The following is a 26253-nucleotide window of genomic DNA, read 5'->3' as shown; positions in this document are numbered from 1 at the left end:
AGGGTAAGAATTACACAGTGAGCAGTAGAGCACTGAGGAGAACAGTAGGACTGAACGATCTGGGAATGCAAATTCATAATTCCCTTGAAAGTGGTGTCGCAGTAATGTCATAAAAAGAGTTTCTAGCACTATGGTCATTGTTCTTCATAAATCAAAGTATTCGGTACAGGAGTTTTGATGTTATGTTGAGATTGTATAAAACGTTGCTGAGGCCTAATTTGGAGTATTGTGTGTAGTAATGGTCACCTACTCACAGGACAGATGTCATTCACATTGAAAGACTGCATAGAAAATTTGCATGTATGTTGTCAGGACTGGAGGACCTGAATTATTTGGAAAGGTTGAATAGGTTAGGAATTTATTTCCTGGTGCATTATACTATGTTGTAAATTCAAAACATTAAACTAATTCAAAGGAAGATGCAGGGCGTTTGAAGTATAGGTGTAACTTTAAGTGAGGTGTGCATGTATCACATGGTAGTGTGATGATGTATGCAATTAACAGATTTTTACACATAATCTGTGATAATTATTCAAAGAAACAAGAATGCTTAAACAATATATAAATACACACATATTAAATATCTGATATTATTAAATATTGAATAGTATTGAAATATTAAAAACACAACACTCCTCCTTGTTCAGCTATAAACAACTCAGTAGAGAATGTATCAGAACTATATACATAGTATATAATATTACAGTGGCATGCAAAAGTTTGGGCACCCCTGGTCAAAATTTGTTACTGTGGATAGCTAAGCGAGTAAAAGATGATCTGATTTCCAAAAGGCATAAAGTTAAAGATGACACATTTCTTTAATACTTTAAGCAAGATGACCTTTTTTTAAATTCAATCTTTTACAGTTTCAAAATAAAGGAAAAGGGCCCGAAGCAAAAGTTTGGGCACCCTTCATTGTCAGTACTTAGTAACACTCCCTTAGGCAAGTATCACAGCTTGTAAATGCTTTCTGTATCCAGCTAAGAGTCTTTCAATTCTTGTTTGGGGGATTTTTGCCAATTCTTCCTTGCAAAGGTTTCCAAAATGCATCAGGCTTGTTTAGATGTTCCTTTGCAAACTTCTGACACTGAATTTTGTGGTGAGGACACAGGAAAGGTTTTTTTCTGATGACTCTTCCATGAAGGTCATAGTTGTGCAGGTGTCGCTGCACAGTAGAACAGTACACCACCACTCCAGAGTCTGCTCAATCTTCCTGAAGGTCTTTTGCAGTCAAACTGAGATTTTGATTTGCCTTTCTAGCAATCCTACGAACGGTTCTCTTAGAAAGTTTTCTTGGTCTTCCAGACCTTAACTTGACCTCCATTGTTCCTGTTACCTGCCATTTCTTAATTACATTACGAACAGAGGAAACAGCTACCTGAAAACACTTTGCTATCTTCTTATAGCCTTCTCCAGCTTTGTGGGCATCATTTATTTTAATTTTCTGAGTGCTAAGCAGCTGCTTAGCGGTGCCCATGGCTGCTGATTGTTGGGACAAGGTTTGAGGAGTCAGGATATTAAAAAAGCTTTGAAATTTGCATCACCTGGCCTTTCCTAACGATGACTGTGAACAAGCCATAGCCCTAACAAGCTCATTAAGGTCTGAGACCTTGGTTAAAGTTATCGGAGAGCTCAAATCTCTTGGGGTGCCCAAACTCTTGCATGGTGCTCCTTTCCTTCTTTTCACTCTAAAATTGTACAAAACAAAAATATTACACTAATCTTGCTTAAAATATTGAAAAGAATGTTTCATCTTTAATTTTACGACTTTTGGAGATCAGCTCATCTTTTACTTGCTTAGCTATTCATAGTAACCGAAATTTTGACCAGGGGTGCCCAAACATTTGCATGCCACTGCATATACAGACATCCACAGCATAGTAAATTTGAAGTTGTTCCATTCAGGCTGAAAGATTTCATTACCGTGGAGGATTTCTTGCTCTTGTGGAATAATATCTTTCCTGACAAGGTTGGTCGCTCTGCTTGGCAGGTGAGATTTATTGCGGTGAAATAATCTCAGGTTCTGGGTTCCCCTCTGTGGTGGTTGTAGTTGACGACTGGGACGACATGAAGTGGTTCTGACAGCTCTGGACACCTTTCTTCTCTTTTTCCCTATTGCTGGATCTCTTTCTATCCCTTTCTTTCTCACGTTCCTTCTCTTTCACACAATTCTCCTTCTCATTCTTTCCCTTCATTTCTTCCCTCTGTTTTCTTCTAGTTTATACACCTTGATCTTGGGAAGGTCCATGGAATTCACTGGTGTATTCTCTTATTACTCCTTCCATTGCTCTCTTTACAATCTGACATCTCCTCTTGGCTTCCACATTATTATCTGATGAATCCTCTGTTTTCTTATCTCAATTGACTTCTTGGTCTTCCATTCATCCAGCTGGACTTTGGTCTTTGCATCTACTTCTACAAGCAGCTTTTTGTCTCCCACTTCAGGTTCATGCAATAACTTTAATGCTCACAGAGTAGATTCTGGTTCTTCATACTCACAAAGCCAAATGCTTGCTACTTTCCTGAATCTCCTAGAACTCTTTTCCAGCTTAAAACCAAGCCTCATTTTGCAAGTAACTACTCAATTAACACATCAGAAGATTCCTCAGATATATTGCCCATAAAAATTGTTGTAGTTGAACCAAGGGTCACTTTCACACTTCCTCTGAGCAGTATGGTCCTCCTTTGGTCCAATATGCTTTCCAACCAGAGGCATAGAGGAGGGCACCAACACCTGTTTGTCCTCTGTTGGGTAACGGCATCATCCAGAACCTTTCTTAATTTGGCTTTATGGAAGGCTTCTGTTTGGCATCTTTGAAATGCCGTTCAGACTCACTTTGTGGAATGAAACAGCTGTCCAATTCCATTTTGATTAATTTGTTGTTCCCTTCTGGTGTAAGCCATATTGCTTGTTTGTTGTTAATTTTCCCACATAAATCTCAAGGCTACACAATCCTGTGTCACTCTCATCAATAAGATTTTTCATCACCAGCGTGCACATTAATGCTCTTTTTGAAACTGCAACTTGAACTTTTACCTTTTGCGCTTCTCTGTGCAATCCATTTATTTTTGTCTGTCCGACATGCTCTCCTACTTTGTTACATTTTCTGCAAATTTCATCTTTAAGCCTGTCTGCATTTATTTGGTGTATGTGACCCCCTGCCACAATGATAACACAATTTGTTCGGCCAGGCTGGTTTCTGTTTAGACCCAGCAATTTTGTTCACACTTACTTTCATTCCTGACTGCAACTCAATTGCGTCACTCTCTACAGCTTTCATTGAAATGGTGCTGTTCACTGCTTGTTTGAATATAAGCTGTGCTTCGGTTAGGAGCTATTTTTGAAAGCTTTCTTGTTAGATTCCACAAACTAAACAATCTCTTAGTGTATTATTAAGTCTATTATCAAATTGACAGTACTTAGACAATCTTTTCATTTCAGCCACATATGCTGAACTGGTCTCCCCTTTTTGATTCCAGTTATGAGACCTAAACCTTTCTGTAACCAACAATGGGTTTGGTTCTAAATGTTCTTGCATCACTTTTACCATAGCATCAAAACTCATTTCTGATGGTTTGGATGGAGCAGTCAATCTTAGAAGCAAACTGTATGCCTTTAAACCCAATATACTTAGCAAAATTGGAACTCGCTTCTCATTGGTTATTTAATTTGCTTCAAAATACTGTTCCAATAGTCAATTACCACTGTGTAATCAAACCTGTCAGTCTTTCCAATGTAGCCAGCTATTTCTGATTTAAAAAAAAATGATACTTATCACCTGGTACTCACCCTTTAATAAACCCTGAAATCTTCTGTTTCTGTCCTTTTAAAAAAAAATTCGATCCTGTCTTTGCTTCTGAAGACGCATGCTGTTTCGACATTGCTCTTGCTGTGTCTTACTTAATTCCAAAGGTCTTGTTGCAACAAGTCCATAGCCATGTTGGGTTCATCTCAAAAATACCCTGTTGCCAATATGTTTTGTAACTTCAAAACATTAAACTAATTCAAAGGAAGATCTGAGGAGTCCAAAATGCAGGTTTAACTTTGTCTTTATTTTAAGCGAGCTGCGCACGTATCACACTACCACACAATAGTGTGATGACATATGTAATTAACGCACTGTAAAATATAACCTTTATTAATTATTTAAACCAACAGCAATGCTTAATTAAATAATAGATATACAAGATTATTCAAATATTGTTGAAATATTGAATATACAACACGTAAGAAAATGAAGGAAGATTTTTCAGAGGTATACAAAATTATGAGGGGTATACATAGGGCAAATGCAAACAGGCATTTTCCACTGAGACGGTGAAATTTGAACTAGATGGTTTAAGGATGAAAGGTGAAATGTTTAAGGGGAAAATGGGGGGAACTTCTTCACTCAGAGGTTGTTGGGAGTGCGGAAGGAACGGCTAGCAGAAGTGGTGGCTGTGGGTTAGATTTCAACATTTGTTCAAGTTTAAGTTGACCAAAGAGGTGGTCAACCTGAGGTACCAGGTGAGATCATCCATTATGTGCACTCCCAGAAACTCCCACGTGCTCCTAATTTTCTTCACAGAGAAGTCGTGTTGTGTAGTGATGAATGGTCAGACAGCACCTTCCTGATGTTCACAATCACCTCTTTGGTTTTGTTCACATTCTGCTCGATCCATTCTATCAGCCACTCTTGTACCCCATTTCGTCGTTGATGAGGCCAACCACTTTTGTGTCATCAGCAAGCTGAACAGGCAGCCCTGGAGAAGCACTGGTGTGCAGTGTGATGGAGCTGCAGATGTTTTTGCCAACACAGACTGATGTGTCCTTTTTTTCAAGAAGTCCAGGATCCAGTTACAAAGAGAGGTGTTCAGACCCAATGAGGATAGGTTACCCACCAGATCCTGAGGTCACATTTAAGAGAAATTTAGACAGGTACATGGATAGGAGGGTTATAGAAACATAGAAAATAGGTGCAAGAGTAGGCCATTTGGCCCTTTTGAGCTTGCACCACCATTCAGTATGATCATGGCTGATCATCCAACTCAAAACCCTGTACCTGCTTTCTCTCCATACCCCCGATCCCTTTAGCCAAAAGGGCCATATCTAACTTCCTCTTAAATATAGCCAATGAACTGGCTTCAACTGTTTCCTGTGGCAGAGAATTCCACAGATTCACCACTCTCTGTGTTAAGAAGTTTTTCCTCATCTTGGCCCTAAAAGGCTTCCCCTTTATCCTTAAACTGTGACCCCTCGTTCTGGACTTCCCCAACATCGGAAACAATCTTCCTGCATCTAGCCTGTCCAATCCTTTTAGAATTTTATACGTTTCAATAAGATCCCCCCCTCAATCTTCTAAATTCCAGTGAGTATAAGCCTAGTTGATCCAGTCTTTCTTCCTATGAAAGTCCTGCCATCCCAGGAATCAATCTGGTGAACCTTCTTTGTACTCCCTCTATAGCAAGAATGTCTTTCCTCAGATTAGGGGACCAAAACTGCACACAATACTCTAGGTGCGGTCTCACCAAGGCCTTGTACAACTACAGTAGAAGCTCCCTGCTCCTGTACTCAAATCCTTTTGCTATGAATGCCAACATACCATTTGCCTTTTTCACCGCCTGCTGTACCTGCATGCCCACCTTCAATGACTGGTGTACAATGACACCCAGGTCTCGTTGCACCTCCCCTATTCCTAATCGGCCACTGCTCAGATAATAATCTGTTTTCCTGTTCTTGCAACCAAAGTGGATAACCTCACATTTATCCACATTAAATTGCATCTGCCATGAATTTGCCCACTCACCTAACCTATCCATGTCACCCTGCATCCTCTTAGCATCCTCCTCACAGCTAACACCACCGCCCAGCTTCGTGTCATCCGCAAACTTGGAGATATTGCATTTAATTCCCTCGCCTAAATCATTAATATATATTGTAAACAACTGGGGTCCTAGCACTGAGCCTTGTGGTACACCACTAGTCACTGCCTGCCATTCTGAAAAGGTCCCGTTTACTCCCACTCTTTGCTTCCTGTCTGCCAACCAATTCTCTATCCACATCAATACCATACCCCCAATACCGTGTGCTTTAAGTTTGCACACTAATCTTCTGTGTGGCACCTTGTCAAAAGCCTTTTGAAAATCTAAATATACCACATCCACTGGCTCTCCCCATCCACTCTACTAGTTACATCTTCAAAAATTTTATAAGATTCATCAGACATGATTTTCCTTTCACAAATCCATGCTGACTTTGTCCAATGATTTCACCTCTTTCCAAATGTGCTGTTATCACATCTTTGATAACCGACTCTAGCATTTTCCCCACCACCGATGTCAGACTAACTGGTCTATAATTCCCCGGTTTCTCTCTGCCTCCTTTTTTAAAAAGTGGGGTTACATTCGCCACCCTCCAATCCTCAGGAACTGATCCAGAATCTAAGGAGTTTTGAAAAATTATCACTAATGCATCCACTATTTCTTGGGCTACTTCCTTAAGCACTCTGGGATGCAGACCATCTGGCCCTGGGGATTTATCTGCCTTTAATCCCTTCAATTTACCTATCACCACTTCCTCACTAACATGTATTTCCCTCAGTTCCTCCATCTCACTAGACCCTCGGTCCCTTACTATTTCCGGAAGATTTTTTATGTCCTCCCTAGTGAAGACAGAACCAAAGTAGTTATTCAATTGGTCTGCCATGTCTGTTCCCTATGATCAATTCACCAGTTTCTGACTGTAAAGGACCTACATTTGTCTTGACCAATCTTTTTCCTTTCACATATCTATAAAAGCTTTTACAGTCAGTTTTTATGTTCCCTGCCAGCTTTCTCTCACAATCTTTTTTCCCTTTCCTAATTAAGCCCTTTGTCCTCCTCTGCTGGTCTCTGAATTTCTCCCAGTTCTCAGGTGTGCTGCTTTTTTTTGCTAATTTATATGTTTCTTCTTTGGACTTGATAGTGCAATTTAGCAAATTATTACCAGTGTGATCACATTGCACTAAAATGGCCTTTGTTTATTTTGGTTCTAATTGTGATTTCTTAAAGTAATTGTGTATAATTTATGATTTTCTTGTGAATGCTGCTCAAATGATACTACGTGCCTGTGCATGTGGTTTCAAGTAAGCTTTTCATTGCATCTATGTACTTGTGCATACGACAATAACTTTGTCTTTGATTTTGTGAACAATTAAACTCTATTTACATTTTCTGATTTTTTTGTCCTGAAGTCACATTCACTGATGTTGTTCATTAGTCTACAAATGGATAAATTATTGAAAGGCACTTGAAAATCTAGCATTGTTTAAAATCTATTTAGCATTTTGTACTATCTGTTACTTCCTTTTAACGTTCACAGTTGATAAACCAAGATTATCTTTTTTAAATACTTGCTGGCTATTCATTATCGTTTTACTAGTTAAGTTCTTCTATTCACTCCTTTAGTAGGAATTCCATTATTTTTCTTACAACTGATATTAAGCCAACACAGTTGGATAAAAACTGAATTTTCTAAATTATACTAATTATGGCATAAAGAGTTTATAAAATAAGGCAGAAGGGATTTTTGAAGATGGGGGCTGCTTTTGGTATATTAAGCATGTTCTTTCCTAAAGGTCTACGGAATTTTCTTGTTTAAGTGTATATGAACATCTTTAAATTCTTCCTTTTAGTCTAAAATATCATTTACTACTTTTCCTTTCAGACTGATGTAAAGTTTTATATCCACGTTCCACTTCTCTTGTCATTCCATTGAGTGTTATATTGTGAGTGTTAAACTGATGAGCCAACAACTAGAAATGCATTTCATCATCAATTTATCTGAGCATCTTAACATGTTGCATCACTGCGAGGTACAGAACAGCACTGCAATGGACAGGAGAGTTCTAACATGGGCAGTTAAAAGTTCCTAGAGCATCACTTGTACCAGCCTACCTGCCATCAAGGACATAAATACAGAAAGATGCCAGAAAAAGGCCAACATCATGAAAGAATCCACCCACCCTGCTTATGGACTGTTTGTCCCACTCCCATTAAGGAACAAGTGACACAGCATCCATGCCAAGACCACTAATTACCTAGTACCACCTAGTACATACAATCAGTCTATGTATATATCAGCTACTTGTACATTGTGTTTCATATGATGACTGTTATATTTATTGTGCTCTTTTTGTCTTTTTATTGTGTTCCTGATACTTATTGGGTTCTTTTTATGCTGCATTAGATCCAGAGTAACAAACAATTCATTCTCCTTTACACTCATGTACCAAAGAATGACAAAAACAATCTTGAACCTTGTAACTAGTACCAATTGCAAACATCAATATAGTATTTCCAACCTAAATTCTGATAGTGGTTTGATATTATCAATGAATCACATACAAACCAGAAAATAATCTACAGGACAAAGCTTTCTGATTGTAGCTAACAGTTCTGAAGTAAAAGTGATAAAATGCCAGCTCATCAATCATCAGACACAGTCACCAGACTCTATTTGGAGTCCCACAGCAGAGCCTGGAGCCCCCATAAACAAAAAAAAGAGAAATCATTGTCTGCAGAATTAGTAAAGCAAACTGTGATAAAACTTATACTTTAAAGATGTAATAATTATAATTAACTTTTTAATTCATAAAAAAATAAATTATTTATAGCAATGGCATCTAATTTAATCCAGAGAGGTGTGAGATGATGAATTTCAGTCAAAACCTGGCAGGACACTGAGTAAATGCTAGGTACCTTAGGAGCACTGATGTACAGGTGGACCTTGGGGTGTAAATCCATACCTTGCTGAAAATGAACAGGGTAGCGGAGTTGGCATTTGGTTGCTTACCTTCATAAGCTTTGGCACTGAATACAACAATTGGGATGTCATGTAATAGCTGAGCAAAACGCTACAGTAAAGATACAGCAGCAATAGGATGCAGAAGAGATTCATCAGAATATTATCTGGAATGGAGGGCTGTAGTTATAGGGCAAAACTGGATAGGCTAGGTTATTTTCACTGGAAGGTAAGAGGCTGAGGGGTCAGCTTGTAGAGGTTTTTAAAACTATGAGGGACATAGTCTTTTACCCACACCAGGGAAGATGAAAGTAAGATAGCACATGTATGGTGACAGTAGATAAACTTGATGGAAATATAGGTTATGTTTTTCACTCACAGGTAGTGGTTATTGGAGTAAGCAGCCAGAAGATGTGTCAGAGGCAGATACAATTTTGAATTTTAAAGGCATTTGGTCAGGTACTTAGATATGAAAGGAATAAACACATATTGCCAGGACTTGAGAAACTGAGTTACAGAGAAAGGTTGAATAGGTTAGGACTTTATTCCCTGGAGTGTAGGAGAATGAGGGGTGATTTGATAGAGGTGTATAAAATTATGATGGGTATTGATAGAGTGAATGCAAGTAGGCTTTTTCCACTGAGGCCAGGGGAGAAAAAAAACAGAGGTCATGGGTTAAGGGTGAAGGGGGGAAAAGTTTAAAGGGAACATGGGGGGGGGGCTTCTTCACGCAGAGAGTGGTGGGAGTGTGGAATGAGCTGCCAGATGAAGTGGTGAATGTGGGCTCGCTTTTGACATTTAAGAAAAACTTGGACAGGTATATGGATGAGAGGGGTTTGGAGGGATATGGCTCAGGTGCCGGTCAGTGAGACTAGGCAGAAAAATGGTTCAGCACAGCCAAGAAGGACCAAAAGGCCTGTTTCTGTGCTGTAATGTTCTACGGTTCTATATCAGCCTAACACCTGGAAATGGCATCAGCAGAGAAAGGAATCATAGATGGTGTGGATGAAATGAGCTGAAGGCTCCATGCCGAGAGGGCCCAGAAGAACAGTAAGACCAACCCTCCACATCCAGCCCATTTAAGAGCAGGTCAGGTCCAAGAAATTCTGGTTCAACATGTTTGCTGTGAAGCAGTGATATGGGATTTCTCATGATTGTTGAAAACCTAAGACATTTTTATGTTATATTTTTGAACTGATATTTGAGCAATATTAAACTGGCTTGAGTTACCACATAGTGAAGATACTCTCATGCTACTTTCTGAAGACCTACCTGCCAGTGTAGAGGCTAAGTAAGCAATGAGCCAGGCAGCCAATAAATTCTTGATCATGATTGCCAGGTCCTAAAATAAGAGTACGGTTTACTGTCAGGATTCTTAAGGAATCCAGAAGAGCAACTTGTTGTGGAACAGTCTTATGCGGTCTTGAAAGCTGGCATAGTATGGTTCGATTAAGGCAATGGTAAATAGGATCCAGAGACAGTCCTTGGGACCTTCGTTTTGACTAGACAGAGAAAAAAAAAAGACCACCATGAGTGAAAAAGAAACAATTCAATTACGAAACTTGCAAGTGCTTCGTAAGCTGTTCTGCTCTATGATAGTCAAAATTTATCTTTTCTCAAAATGACTTAAAACTGTACTTCCTTTGGTAATGCATAATTAATTTGCATAACAGACTAGCCTTTTTAATATAAAGGCCAGGCTTTCCATTGGCTCACTTTGCTTTTCTATTCCAAGGATCAGAAGGTTCAAAGGTTCATTTTATTATCAAAGTATGGACACAGAATACAACTCCGAAATTCGTCTTCTCCAGATAGCCTGAAATAAGTCTAAAACTCTGTCAGATTTTTCTTATAGCATCAAAGACGAGTCACTTCCTTTAATGCCCTGTCTCTCAGTTATAAATCACAGTTATCAGACATTCTTCCATTTACACTGTAATTATTAATATTTTTAGGAACCAAAATACATCATCTCTCCTTCAGTGAGAAAGAATATCTGCCATTTCCCTACTTTATCAACATCTGTCCAGTTCCTTTGCATTTTTCTGAATAAAACAGTGTTTGTATCACCTGCAGACTGTAGCATTTGTGAACTTGGCCCAATACCCAATTAAAAACATTTTGAACTGAGCACCCAAGATGATTCAGTGTGCTTTCCAGTGAGGTATCGAACAGGAGAGCGCACACACACACACACGTAAAAAGGCCTTAAGACATAGGAGCAGAATTAGGCTACTCAGCCTATTAGGTCAGCTCACAATTCCAGGATGGCTTATATATTATCCCTCTCAACTCCATTCTCCTGCCTTCTTTTCATAACCTTTGATGCCCCGACTAACCAAAAATTTATCAATCTCTGCTTTAAATATACTCAGGGAATTGACCTCCATAGCAATCTATGGCAATGACTCCACAGATTCACCACCTTCTGGCTAAAGAAAATCCTTCTTATCCCTGTCTAAATGGAAGTCCCTCAATTGAGGCTGTGTCTTCTGAACCTTAGACTCACCCACCATAGGAAACATCCTCTCCACATACACACATATATAAGCCTTTCAACAGTCATTAAGTTTCAGTGAGATATCTCTTTCAATCTTCTAAACTACAGCGAGTACAGGCCCAGAGCCATCAACCACTCTTAATACACAAACCCTTTCATTCCTGGAATCATTCTCATGAACCTCCTCTGGACCCTTTTCGATATCAGTACATCTTTCCTTAGATAAGGGTCCCAAATCTGCTCACAATACTCCATTTGGTCTGACCAATGCTTTATAAAGCCTCAGCATCACATCCTTGTTCTTATAATCTAGTCTCCTTAAATGAATGCTAACATTGTATTTGCCTTCCACACCACCAGCTCAAACTGCAAGTTAACCGTTAGGAAATCATACACAAGAACTCTATTGTCCCTTTGCACCCTGATTTTTGAATTTTCTCCCCATTTAGAAAATGGTCAACACTTTTATTCTTTCTACCAAATTGCATGACCATACAATTTCCTACACTATAAACAATCTGCCACTTTGCCCATTCTCCCAATCTCTCCAAGTCCTTCTGTAAACACCTTGCTTCCTCAACACCACCTGCCCCTCCACCTGTCTTTGTATCATTGGCAAACTTGGCCACAAAACTATCAATTCCATCACCGTTGAAATAAGAAAAGTGGTCCCAATGACGACCCCTGCAGAACATCACTAGTCACTGCCAGCCAACCAAATTAGGCCCCCTTTATTTTGAGTCTTGCCCCCTGGCAGTCAGCCAATCTTCTATCCACACTAGTGTCTTTCATGTAATACCATGGACTCTTATCTTGTTAAGCAGAATCATGTGCAGCACTTTGTTAAAGGCCTTCTGAAAATCCAAGCAACATCCACCGACTTTCTTTTATCTATCCTGCCAATTATTTCCTCAAAGAATTCCAACAGATTTGTCAGGCAAGGCTTCAGCAATCCAATATCTATTCACACCTCTCTCTTACTCTTAATATACTCGAGCAAGCTTTTGGTATCCCCTTTTATATTATTAACTAGCTGACCTTCACATTTCATCATTTTTATCCTTATGGTTTTGTTTAGTTGCTTCCTGTTGCTTTTTAAAAACTTCCCAATCCTGTAACTTCTCACTAAATTTTGCTATATTATAAGCCCTCTCATTTGCTTTCATGCTGTCTTTGACTTTAGTTGACAGCCATGGTTGCCTCATTCTTCCTTCAGAATACTCCTTCATCCTTGGGATGTATCTATCTTGAACTGCTGAACTGCTATTAGAAACTCCAGCCATTGCTGTTCTGCTGTCATCCTTGCTAGTGTCCTCTTCCAATCAAGTTTGTACAGCTCCTCTCCCATGCTTTTTAATTCCCCTTATACTACTGTAATACTGCCACATCAGATTTCATCTTCTCCCTCTCAAAACGTAGGGTAAAATCTACATTTTATGATCACAACCTCCTAAGGGGTCCTTTACCTTAAGCTCCTTCATAAAATCTCATTCAGTACACAACACCCAGTGCAGAATTGCCTTTCTGCCAGTGGGCTCAACTGCAAGTTGCTCTAAAAAGCCATCTCATAGGCATTCTCCAAATTCCCTTGCTTGGGATCCAGCACCAACCTGTGTTTCCCAATCTCCTGCATACTGAAATCCCTCACGACCATCAAAACATTGCCTTTATTACATGCCCTTCCTATTTCCTGGCCATTGTTTGGAGGCTTGTATACTACTCCCAGCAGGGTCTTTTTGCCCTTGAACTACTTAACTCTACCCACAAGGATTTTGCATCTTCTAATCCTATGTCATCTCTTTAAGAATTTGATTTCATTTTTTTACCAACAGAGCCACTCCACCCCCGCTGCTTACCTACTGCCCTTTCGATTCAACGTGTATCCTCGGATATTAAACTCCCAACTATAATTATCTTTCAGCCACGACTCAGCAATTCACTCATCATACCTGCCAATTTCTAAATGCGCTACAAGATCTAATTTATTCTGTATACTGCATGCATTCAAATATTAACAAGTTCAGTCCTCTATTCATCACCCTTTTTGATTTTGCCCCCATGTTACACTTCAACTCATCCCACTGATTGCAATTTTGATCAATCATCTGCCTGTCCTTCCTTGCAGTCTCACTACACACTGCATCGACTTGTATACCAAATGACTCATCCTCAGCTCTATCACTCTTGCTCCCATCCTCCTGCTAACTTAGTTTAAACCCTCCCCAACAGCTCTAGCAAACCAGATAAAGGCAAAAGGATAAAGCAGAATAGTGAGGGGGGGAAACATAAAAATAATGTAAGCAAAATATTGATTTATTTTCATAACAGATTTCAATTAAAAATATAACATTTAAAATTGAAACTGCTTCTGCATAGTTATTGATTCTGAAAAATCACATCTTCTGATGACAATGAGTGATGACCACCCAGCCATCAGAGAACTACTTTCCAGTCACATATCATTATATATTTGGCTTGTCAAGTTTACTTCAGTTTATTTAATATTAAATACAAGTATAGAAAAGCAACAGAAAATCAAAATAATAAGAATCTAACAACATGTCCCAAGAAGACTGGAGCAGTTCAAAATGGGACTTCCCACCATTTTTGTGAAGGCTATTTGTAAGACAAATGTCGTCCTTACGAACAACATCACAAAATGAATAAGCAAGTTTTTAAAATAACATTAATTTAACAAAAAGTGTGTAACAATTCCTGGAATTGGCTTTCCTGTACTCTTAATTTTCTTTTAAACAAAATTGAGATCTTTATTTGATGTGTCATACATAGATTTGATCTTTATTTAATAAGAATGATAAATTTGCATAACAAGTCACTTGTTAATATAGGCGCAATATTATGTGCAATTCAGGCTTGTCTGCAATTTCTCTTGCAATTCTTCCCATTTTCATCTTCCATTGAAGTGAGTGGATGTTTCTAAAAATACATTTTCTTATTTTTCTAACTTGGGCAGAATTTTGCGAGTGGAAATAGTTTTTTCTCCATCCACCCTCTCAATACCTATCATGCTTTTAAATCCCATTTGCAAGCTATTTCCCCGCTTTATCAGCTTATCTATATAGCTCTTTGAAGACTATTACTAATGTTACATTTCACCACACCTTTAAGTTTGTGTCATCTGCAATTTTTTTTTACACCAAAACACTGGTATGTATCAATAAAGCATCATACCAAGTGCCAGTCCTTGGGGAACTCCAGCGTATACCTTTCCCCAAATCTCAAATAAAATGTCTCTACTACTGTTTCTTGTTACTTAGCCATTTTTTATTTACACACGGTACTGCAACCTCTTTTATTCCATGAGTGTTAATTGTGATACTTTATTAAATATCTTTTGGAAATCTACTTATAAATTAACTGCATTTCCCTCATTGACTCTTCGCATCAAAAAAAGTCATCAAATTAATTTGATACAATTTGCTTTCAACAGATCTATGCTGGCTTTTTCTCAAATAGTCTGCTCTTGTTCATGTGACTAGTAACATTGCTCAGTCACAGGTTATTATTTTTGCAACTTTTCCCATCACCATCAGTAAATTGAATGGGTTTTATCTTCCACAAGTTTTGCAACTCGGGCACTATCACTGAGCCCACAGATAGCTGGAAGATTAATGGCCACAGTCAATACAATTTCCTCCCTTTTATCGCTTGTATTCTGGGAGGGATCTCATCTGGATCAGACGATTTCTTCTTAGATTTCAGCTGGGACCTCAACATCAATATTAAGCACACCTGCGATCTCAATTCCAGCTTCTTTTGCTCCAGCAGCATCATCTTTCCTTAAGAACGTTAATGTAAAGTACTTAAAAAGTGCTTCAACTGTGTTGTCTGCTAACCGATTAGTAAATTTCTCTTTTGGTTGTTATATGGCTCTGTTTCTTCTCTTGCTGTGTTCAGAGGAGATAAGGATTAACTTTAATGTTTACTGCCAATCTTTCCTTATAATCTCACTTTGTTCCTTATACCTCCTGATTTACTTCCCTTCAGAATTTTCTGTAAACAGCCTAGTTCTCACTCATGTTAACAACTTGGCACCTGTTTCATGCTTTTTTCTGTCTGTTCCATTTTTCTCACTCATTCTTCGTCATCTATCAGGCTCCAGCTTTAACTTCCCTGCCATAATCCTTCAGGGCTGTATGCAAAACATTTCACCATCGATGATTTGATTCCCATTTACCTAGGCCAGATCAGTTCTTATCTGACTGAAACATGCCCATCTTAAATTGACTGTTAATTAGTGTGTAGCCTCTTATATAGTATTCTAAACCATATGATATTGTAGTTACTGTTTCCTAGATGTTTTCTAAAGGAAACTGCTCCATTTGGCCTGGATCATTTACCAGTACTGTCCAGAAAGATACCTTTCTTGTAGGGTCAGAGGAAAGAAAAGTCATGAAATGTCTTCTCTATGGATGATAATTATATTGTGGACAGTTTATTTCCTGACATGTCATTATTTGATTCATTTATTAATGATTTATTTTTCCTGTGCTTTTAACCACTATTTTGTGAACGTTTAAAGACCACTCCTTTTTAAAAAAAATCATACTGCAGTAAAACATTCATTACAGAGGTCTCTATCGACTGCATCTTTATGATGAAGTCTGCCCAAAGTCCTCTTCAAAGTAATTATGCTGCAAACATCTTTGCCAATATCTTTTTTTTTTAATTATTTTGTTTTTAGCATATCCTAGCAAGGCCACAATTGACTGCCCATCAATGAGTGTAGCTAAGCAGGTAATCGTGAGCCACCTTGAATTGCTGCAGTCTTCCCAATACTCTTACAATGCTACTGTGTTGGACTGCTGGATTTAGATCTAACTAATAGTAAAGAAAAGTAATATATTTCTAAATGCAGATGGCAAGCATCTTTGAGAACAACATACAGGCGGTATAGCTCCCGTGCCATTGTTTTAACATGGTAGTGAAGATTGCTGACTTGGAAGGTGCTGTCAGAGTAGCCTAAGCGTGCAACAGGAGTGGATGTGACAATGGTGAAGGGAACTAAAGTTTAGGATTGTGGATCGACTATCAATCAAGCAAGTTGCTTTGCTTTGGATGATGTTAAGATTTCTTTACTGTTGTTTTAATTATATTCATCTGGGAAAGTGAAAAATATCTGATTGCACTTTTGACCCGTGCCTCGTTGGAAACACTTTGATGTGTTAAGAGATTAGTCACTTGCCACAAAATGGTCAACAACTGACCTGCTCTTATAGACATCATATTTAAAATAGTTGCTGCAGATGAATTTAAGATCACTTAAATGTTGATACAGGATGACTTGACATGGGTAATGTCACAAAATATTAAGAGTAAGTCAATTGTCTCTTGGAGATGTCAATGCTTGGCAGTTTCGTGGCACATACGTTAGTTGCCACTTATTGCATCAGGTCTCCCAAGATTTTCTTCAAACATCATCTAAGCTCTTACAGCATGGTGGAAGTTACCAAATAAGAATACAAATACCTTAGATTTAAATTAATTCCCATGGATTACATCATTTAAAATTTAATCCTGTACTGCTTGGGGTACATTACTGTACTGCCTGGTGTACACATTTAAACAGAAGAAACAAGATTTCTTCTTAATTGCTGCCTTTGGTATTTAAGCATTAGATTAATTTCAGTTAAAGTTGGAAAATGACAAGTGAAATCATATAAAGCCATTAGATTTAAATGTAGAACTGAGAAAGAAAAACATAAATTTCCAGCGATGATGCCAGCTTCAGAAATTAGATAGTACTGCATTATTTTCTTATAAAATAACAAATTGTGCAAAAGGTAAAAAAAAAGGAAAATGATGGGATTACGCTTCATCCTTGGATGGAGAAGCAGAGCTAACAGTTAAAAATGAAGTCATCAACCTGAGCTGTTGATGACTCCAGAAATCATACCTCCTGAGTATTTCTGGCATTTCATATTCATATTTCTAGCACTGACACTTTGTGCTTCAGGAACACATGACAACTTTTTCCTGGATGTTGAGATTTCAAAGGCCATCCTTCCATTGAAATTAAAAGTTTGAAATAAACTCAAAACATTACCCTACCTCAAGAGCACCTTGCAATGAGCTTTATGTATTTTGCCCTTTTCAATTCTGCTTCAATTAACTTCATATTACAAACTACAATTAGTGTGAGATGATAAAAGTTGAATTTAACATAACATCTTGAAAATGGATAATGATAGGCCAAACAACTGATTTCTTTCACCAATTAAATTTAAGGATTTGAATGATTAAGTACCTCAAATAGCTACATTGATGCTCACATTGAAGGAAGCCTTCAATCAGCTCCTTCTAACAAGTATTAGCCACTTTGCTATTGCTGTTAAATTACTTGTGGGGCAATTGTCGTTCCAGATTATTTTACTTATGGAATACAACTTGCTGTGACTCAAAGCCTAATGTTACTCATGGAATCAACATGATGTCTGTTGATTAGCACATAAAGCACAGAAATGCTATTTGTTGATAAGTGTCATTCATAAACAATGAAATGTCAAATAAAATTTAGCAGTGATTTCACTACCAGTCATAATCCAGAGCAAATTAAATCAATATAGCTGCTTTATCTGATCCAATGTTCTGATCGCAAGCTTTACAATGGCATGCAGAGTATCATTGCCTTTTAATTCAGAATAGGTTTGAAGAGGGGAAGACTCTGGAAATGCAGTTTACCTCTCATGACTCTTTTCTGAGTGTTATGGTACAGGCATAGCAATATGTTAACATACACTATAGGAGACCATAAGCAGGTTCTATTTATTGGAAGGCTAACAGCAGAGCACCAGAAATCATATTCAGCAATTTGAAATTCTCACTGCACCCTTTCCTTGTATCAAAAGGACGGATTTTTCTCATGTATACACGGATTAATGACACAAATCATTCATTTAACACTACAGGTGACACCATCACTGTGCATTTCCAGCATTTTTTTAAACTTTTCTTCTTCTTTTCTGCATTTAAATTTAACTAACTTAACTTTATTACACTGAAAGACTACATTAACTCTTGAGGTTAATAGTTATTATAACACTCACTTGTCCTATCAACTGAATAATGAAGTCAACAACAAGTTTGGATTCCTTGCTGAAGATGCCTTGCCAAAGTTTGTCCACAAGTCGCTGTGTTAAGTAAAATACGTTGTTCACTAATACACTATAACTTCCCCCAGTAGCAATAGGTAATGTTGAGTCTTCACCTGAAACAGGTACGAAAAATACCATTAGCCATGTTCATTTGTAGAATGAACTATAATAATCACAAATAATCTAGATCCAGTGAAGATAATACATTAAATACTTTTTGCAGATTTCAACTTCTAGTTTCATCAACAGTTTGTAAAAAAAAAAGAATCAAATTCTTTGTTAATACAAGTTTTTTGAGGGAATTACAAGGTCAATAGGGCCTTCCAAATTTTCTAACTGCAAAATTGCACTGTGATATATCAACATTCTCTGATAAAAGCATCAGCTCCAAAATAAGGCATTTAACACTGGCAGATGTTATTTATTCATCTTTAATCAAATGGATATCACTTTATGCTACACATTGAAAACTGCAGAATTATCATGATGATTGAAAATGCATTCCCAGCAGCTATTATCACTATGAGAGGCGTTCTAGTTTCATAATCTAAATAATTTTGCAATACCAAAGCAATAACCTCTGAAACAAAAGTCTGATTGCCAAAACTCATTAGTAAAAATAAGCTTGTTCCAAGTTAAACATCATGAGCATAAAGAACTGTATTCCTTCCAAGAGTTTGTATCATTCAAGAAATTGCACAAGAAGTTTGCTGAATGTAATAATTCTCTACCCAAATCCCTAAGTGTGGTCTCCAACACTGAAAAAAAATCTTCAGAAATGAAGCAACATGCTGTTAATAAATTGAATTAGCAACCATCTAATTTAAAAAAAAATTCAACAATAAAACCTTTGGAACCACAAAACATCAGACTTGTATGTTTTTAAAAAATCTCTTTACTATCATCTACTGGTTGGGAACTATTGATTCAACACTGAACATTTTGCCAAGATACAAATGGGAAACAAACATACTGTACCACCACTAACTATAATACAATGAAAGAACCTTATCAACTAACCTGTAACACAAGATACTGCATCTTTAACTCTTAACTGTACACCTTTTGTTGAAATTCATATAATTTTTAAAATTTCCCTTCCAGAGACTCTGGCTGGAAGGAACTAAACTTACCTAACAATACATCTGCTGCTAATAAGTGATCCATTACACTGTCCAAGATGCAAGTTTGAAATTCTTTTTGCTGAGCTCGTGTTGATCTTTCAGGCGATGCCTTAAAAAGAAAATGAACATAAAACATGAATCAACATTACCTTGCTTAACTGGGGCAGGAAACTGTTAACAAACAGTTTCTAACTAGCATCAGAAGCATGTTCTTGTGTTGTTGTTCAATGCTACATTATATTTAGAGTGAACAGTTTTAAAATAACATTATTTCTGTATGATGGTGTTCAAAGAGCAGCGATTTTTGTCACTGGCAGTTGGCAAGAAAGAAGCAATTGTCTAAAACTAGGCAGTCCATTATCTACACTCGGTGTCTGTGCTGATTTGGTCCATTTATGGTCAACCAAAGAAGATGGCAGCATAATTCTTCTGTCGACAACTATAAAGAACCAATACAGATTTACAGCACTATGGTATTATATATAGTGTTTTAATTTGTTCCGCATTTCATTTAAAAACATAATTTCTTACTCACTTAAATGGTAGTTTGTCTTTTTTATAATTTTGTAACTATTTCCATGAAACTTTGGCTAATTTGGGCAGCCACTTAATTGGGCCAAAATGTATGGGACCCCTTGTGTCCCAATTAACTGGAATCCACTGTACTTATAATTTCAGATTTATTAAACTTACCTCTAAAAGCATATCTATAAGAGTAGTCTGTTTACTAGCAGGTGCAAGGCACAGATTTTCTATCACAAGAACACGCATGAAGTCAAATACAAGCTTTCTGGCAGGATGATTAGTGAGGAAAGTTTTAGCCCCCACATTACAATATTCCGACTGGCTCCTGTTCATGCCAGTATCACCGGCAAATGCCTTGAATTCTTCAGCAGGAGAGCCCACTTCATCATCAAGATCACTCACCTGGATAAGGACCAGAGGAAGTTTACATTACTTTACAGTTATATGCAAAAGCGGTATGTTGCATGTTAGAAATTGTGGCATATCTTTGCTAATTATTAAATTTGCTCCAAGATTTATTTCCCCAAAGAAGTAAAATCACATTTATAGCAAACTAACTTAGCTTTATCATATAGCATATATGGTAGAAAAGTGCATTGGACATTTACTACAATTATTACATGCAATGCATAATTATAAGCAGTTGAAGTTTCACAACAGAAATGTAATTCAGATCATTGATAAACTGGGTCTAGATGTTATCATAAAAGACAATCTCTTCAGGTTGAATTAAAAAATATAAAATCCATCATGGTGTCCAGTGGAAACAGCACAAACACTTCAGTGACAGTCAACACTGTCTCACAGTTTTCTCCACCCATTTATCAAAGCATCAGCACTTAGCTAAATGTCAAGAAACTTGCTGCTGGAGGCTGAGAGGAAGAAAAGTGGTCTTTTAGAAAGCAATGCATTTGTCAAAGGTACAGTACTGTGCAAAAGTCTTAGGCACATGTAAAAAAAAATTCTGTAAAGCCAAGATGCTTTCAAAAGTAATGAGAAGTTTCTAAATATCAAAAAAAAATAAAGACCAGTAAACAGTAAATAAAAATCTAATTTAAATCAACATTTAATGTACCACCTTTTGCCTGTAAAATTGTATAAATTCTCTTAGGTACATTGTGTGGAGTTTTACCCGAAAATCTGCTGGCAGGCATTCCAAGCATCTTGGAAAACTCGTCAGTTCTTCTCCAGACTTTGACTGCCTCACTTGCTTGTGTCTCTTCATGTAATTGCAGACAGCTTCGATCATGTTGAGATCAGGGCTCTGTGGCTCTGTGGATGCCATACCATCTGTTAGAGAACTCCTCATTCTTCTTTTCGCTGAAGATAGTTCCTTATAACCTAGGTCATGTGTTTGGGGTCATTGTCCTGCTGCAGAATGACGTCGAGACCAATCAGACATGTCCCTGATGGTATTATGTGATAGATGAGGATCTGCTTGCACATCTCAGCATTGAGATTCCATTAATACTGATCAGATCACCAACTCCATTTGCAGAAATATAGCTCCAAACCTGCAGGGAACTTCCACTGTACTTTGCTGTTGTCTGCAAACACTCATCCATGTAGTATTCTCCATCTCTTCTTTGGAAAACTGTTTGAGGAAAAAATTTCAAATTTCGACTCATCAATCCAGAGAGCACTTACTCCCATTGTTCAACATCCAAGTCCTTCTGTTTTTGTGCACAGGTGAGTCTCTTGGCTGTTTCCACTTCATTGAAATGGCTTTTGGGTGTACATGGGTTCCAGTGGTTTCTCTGATTTCAGAGCTGACCTTCCAATTTAGAATGGTTGTCAGTTTAAGAATCTCTTGTCTGCTGCATTCAGATTCCATGGCCGACCACTGTATTTCTGGTCCTCAACCTTGCTTGTTTCTTTGTGTTTCTCCATAAGAGTTTCGACAGCACATCTTGAAACTTCTGACTGCCAGAACATTTCTGCTTGGTCCAGACCTTGTCAAATGACAGTTTTTGTCAAATATGTTCAGGAAAGTTTCCTTAATCAATATGGAGAGCTCCCATCGAAACAGTATGTGATATTTGATCTGCTTTTAGGGAATGAGACAGCGCAGGTGACAGAAGTTTGTGTGACAACACTTTGCATTGAGTGATCACAATGCTATTAATTTCAAAGTAGATAAGCGAAAAGATAGGTCTGGTCCACGGGTTGATATTCTAAATCAGAGAAAGGATAATTTAGATGGTAGCAGAAAGGATCTGGCAAGTGTGGATTGGGAAAGGCTGTTTTCTGACAAAAGTGCACTTGGTAAGTGGGAGAGAAACTTTGAGAGTACAAAGCTTGGATATGCCTGTCAGAATAAAAGATAAAGATAATAAGTGTAGTTTGGCTTTCAAGAGATTTTAAGTCCCTAATAAAAAAAAACTTGGGAGATACATAGCATGTATAGGCAGGTAGGAACAAATGGGGTGCTTACAGAACATAAGAAATGCAACAGAACACCCTAAAATAAATTAGGAGGGCTAAAAGATAGCATGAAGTTGTTCTAGCTGGAAAGGTAAAGGAGAATCCTAAGGGATTCTACAACTATGGTAAGAGCAAAAGGATTGCAAGGGACAAAATTAGTCCTCTGGAAGATCAGAATGGCAATCAATGTGTGGAGCCAGAAGAGATAGATACAGAGTCTACAGAAATGAGGCAAATCGGTATTAACTTCATGGCCCCTGTACAGATTAGAGAGCAGGTGATGTTTGCTGCCTTGAGACAAATTAGGGTGGATAAATCCCCAAGGCCTGACAAATTAGTCCCTTGGACCCTGTGTGAGGCAAGTGCAGAAATCTCCGAAGCCCCAGAAGAAATATTTAAATCATCCTAAGCGACAGGTGAGGTAAAAAAAGGACTGGAGGGTAGCAAATGTTGTTCCGCTGTTTAAGGAAGGCTCAAAACTAAATCAGGAAACTACTGGCCAGTAAGCCTGATTATCAGTGGTGGGAAAGTTATTGGAAGGTCTTCTAAGGGACTGGATATATAATTACTTGAATAGACACTGACTGATTAAGGATAGTCAATTAGGTTTTGTGCATGGTAGGTGCCATCTAACCAATCTTATAGTTTCTCAAGGAAATTACCAGGAAAGTTGATGAAGGCAAGGTCCTGTATGGGAGTTTGGTCAAGAAGCTTCAGTTGCTCGGCATTCAAGATGAGGTAGTAAATTAGATTAGACATTGGCTTTGTGGGAGAAGCCAGAGAGTGGTAGTAGATGGTTGCTTCTCTGACTAAGGGCTGGTCACTAGTGAAGTGCCGCAGGGATTGGTGCTGGGTCTGTTGCTGTTTGTCATCTATAATCAATGATCTGGTTGATAACATGATTACATGGATCAGTAAATTTGTGGATGACAGCAAGATTGGGGATGTAGTGGACAGTGAGAAAACTTATTATGGCTTACAGACAGATCTGGACAAGCTGGAAAAATTGGCTGAAAAATAGCTGATGGAACTGAATACAGATAAATGCGAGCTTTGCACTTCGATAGGACAAGCCAGGGTAGGTCTTATACCCTGAACAGTAGAGTACTGGGGTGTGCGGACAGAACAAAAGGATCTGGGAATACGGGACAATAATTCATTCAAAGTGGTGTCACAGGTCAATAAAGTCATAAAGCAAGCTTTTGGCACATTGGCCTTCATAAATCAAAGTACTGAGTAGAGGAGTTGGGATGTTATGTTGAAGTTGTACTGTATGCAGTTCTGGTTACCTACTTAAAGGAAAGATGTAAATAATATTGAAAGAGTATACAGTAAATTTACAAGGATGTTGCCGGGTCTGTACAATTTGAGTTACATGGAAAGATTGAATAGATCTGGGCTTTATTCCTTAGAAGATAGATGACTGAGAGGAGATTAGGTAGAGGTATACAAAATTATGAGTGGAACAGATAGACTAAATGCAAACAGGCTTTTTCCACTGATACTGGGTGGGACTACAACCAGAGGTCACAGGTTAAGGGTGAAAGTTGAAAAGTTTAAGGGGAACATGAAGGGAAACTTGTTCACTCAGAGGGTTGTGAGTGTGGAACTGCCAGCACAAGTGGTTCATGTGAGCTCAATTTAAATGGTTAAGAAAGCTTGGATAAGTGTCTGAATGGTAGGGGGGGTATGGAAGGCTATGGTCCCCAGACAGGTCGATGAGCGTAGGCAATGTAAGTGGTCAGCATAGACTAGAGGAGCCAAAGATTCTATATTTTTCTATGACTATGATCTTGCTGATGCAGGATGACCACCTTGTGTCCTGTTACTATGCTCACTCTTGCCACGGTGTAGCAATTGATGATTTGAAGGTTAAACTGTCACATCTGCAACACCCTCACCTTTTACTTTGGTTGTCTTTCACCCAGTTTGATTCCTTCTACAACCATTTCTGTTCCAGTTAATCAATTTATTTCATTCAACTCATTATGTCATTAATCATTCGCACCTGTTTATCTTTGTTTAATCATGTACTGGGCTTTATACATATAAAGTCATCAAGTTTTTAAATAAGAAGTGGTCCTTGACTTAATATGTTACTTTCTTTATCAAAATACAATAATTTTTCTGTAACATTAAATTTTTTTGAAAATACATGTTTGGAAATCTAAAATTTGCTCTTTTCTACTGACACATTAATGCAGAAGACAAAAATGAACATCTAAAACATATTAAAAAAATCTAGGGTGCCTAAGACTTTTACACGATACTGTACATTTAAAATTTTACCTTGCCATTTTTACAATGCACATTTAAGTACAAAACACCTTCTTCTATTGACCAGTAATTAACAGATGCTGCTAATTGGAGGGTTTTTTTTTTAAAAAAATGATTCCGACTGTGCATTTCTCTTCCAAAGAACCCTTCTCTTCCTGCCTTTGAGATCCCCAATCTAAATTTGGTTTTCTTCACCTGCATTTTGTAATGAACTATAGGATGACAAAAATAAATTATCAAATGAAAACTAACAACCACTGTGCCAACATTTCGTACACCTTGCAGGATTTTAGATGATCAGTTTTACACATTTAAACACACATACCATTTCTGAATATGGCCTGATGTTGAAGGGAAAAACAGTTGCTGCAAATGCACAGAGGAATTCTGGACTTGTCCACAGAGGTGTCAAATCAGGACCATTATGATACAAATACCGGAAAAACTGCATCAAAGTGACTGGATATTCCCTAAGCCAAGAGCCTTCCTCTTCAGATTGCCAGGGCTGTGAAAGAATTAAAAAAATTAGTGCACAAGAAAAAGTAAGCTTTTATTTGAGATTTATCACTCCCATCACAACTGGCCAGATGTTACATTAAGCAGCAGTAAATAAAATTCCTTTTTTTGGTTTCAGTCCAATTCAAATGGAAATATGATCTTTATGATTGATTTTCTAGTTGGCTCAGTTTTCCATTATAAGCATACATACTTCTGCAAACACAGAGTCACCAGCAATTGTAACTGGTGTTAGAATCAGAGAGCAATGCAAGAGTGAGGACAGAAAATTTATATTGCTTCAGCAGACACCCAAACTTCTCAACACTTTCAAACACACACAAAATGCTGGTGGAACACAGCAGGCCAGGCAGCATCTATAAGAAGCACTGTCGATGTTTCAGGCCGAGACCCATGAATGTTTGAACTTCCAGCATCTGCAGATTTCCTCGTGTTTGCTTTTCAACACTTCACTGGCTTGTAAAGTTGAAGCAAAAGGAAACCTCAGCTAATTAATTGTTTATGATTAGGAATTATTAGTTCATAAGAAAAGTTAAGAATATAATAACTGGGAATAGGAGTAGATCAATAAAATCACCCAACCTGTTATTTCATTTTGTTAGATCATAGTTGATCCAATCTTGGTCTCAGCACCACTTTCTGACTCTCATGCCATTTGCCTCCTCTATAGCCGAAACATCTTTTAATCTCAAACTTGAAAATATTCAAGAATGCCACCTCCACAACTCTCCAAGGTAGAAAATTCCAGGAGTCATGACCGTCCTACAAGCTGTCATTTCTTATCTCATTTCAGTTCAGTTTTAATACTCTGATTCGGCACAATATCCTCACAACATTGTTTCATCAATCCCTCTCAGTATCTTAAATATTTCAATAACACCTCTTAATCTTTTAAATTCCAATGCATATAGGCCCCACCTGCTCAACCACTTTCGGGACTTGCAGTGGGTTTCAATCATTGCCAGCTCTCGCTTGCTGGAGAGCGGCGTGACGTTTAAGAAGAGCTTGAGG

The 26253-nt window shown here is 37.9% G+C and overlaps 1 protein-coding gene across 1 annotated transcript in view; it reads right to left on the bottom strand.

Annotated features, from left to right (window-relative positions):
* The window catches only part of wdfy3 (WD repeat and FYVE domain containing 3), a 354111-nt gene that overhangs the window by 115405 nt on the left and 212453 nt on the right, over positions 1–26253 (bottom strand). The window contains exons 32-36 of the mRNA XM_059988693.1: positions 25052–25231; positions 20194–20427; positions 19510–19609; positions 18329–18489; positions 10034–10263 (exon numbers count right to left, since the gene is read on the bottom strand). Coding sequence (XP_059844676.1) covers positions 10034–10263; positions 18329–18489; positions 19510–19609; positions 20194–20427; positions 25052–25231 — 905 coding nt within the window. The remainder of the gene's footprint in view (positions 1–10033; positions 10264–18328; positions 18490–19509; positions 19610–20193; positions 20428–25051; positions 25232–26253) is intronic.

The sequence above is a fragment of the Hypanus sabinus genome, chromosome 14 (genome assembly GCF_030144855.1).
Source record: "Hypanus sabinus isolate sHypSab1 chromosome 14, sHypSab1.hap1, whole genome shotgun sequence".
Taxonomy (NCBI): domain Eukaryota; kingdom Metazoa; phylum Chordata; class Chondrichthyes; order Myliobatiformes; family Dasyatidae; genus Hypanus; species Hypanus sabinus.
This window is presented reverse-complemented; position numbering and strand designations above follow the sequence as displayed.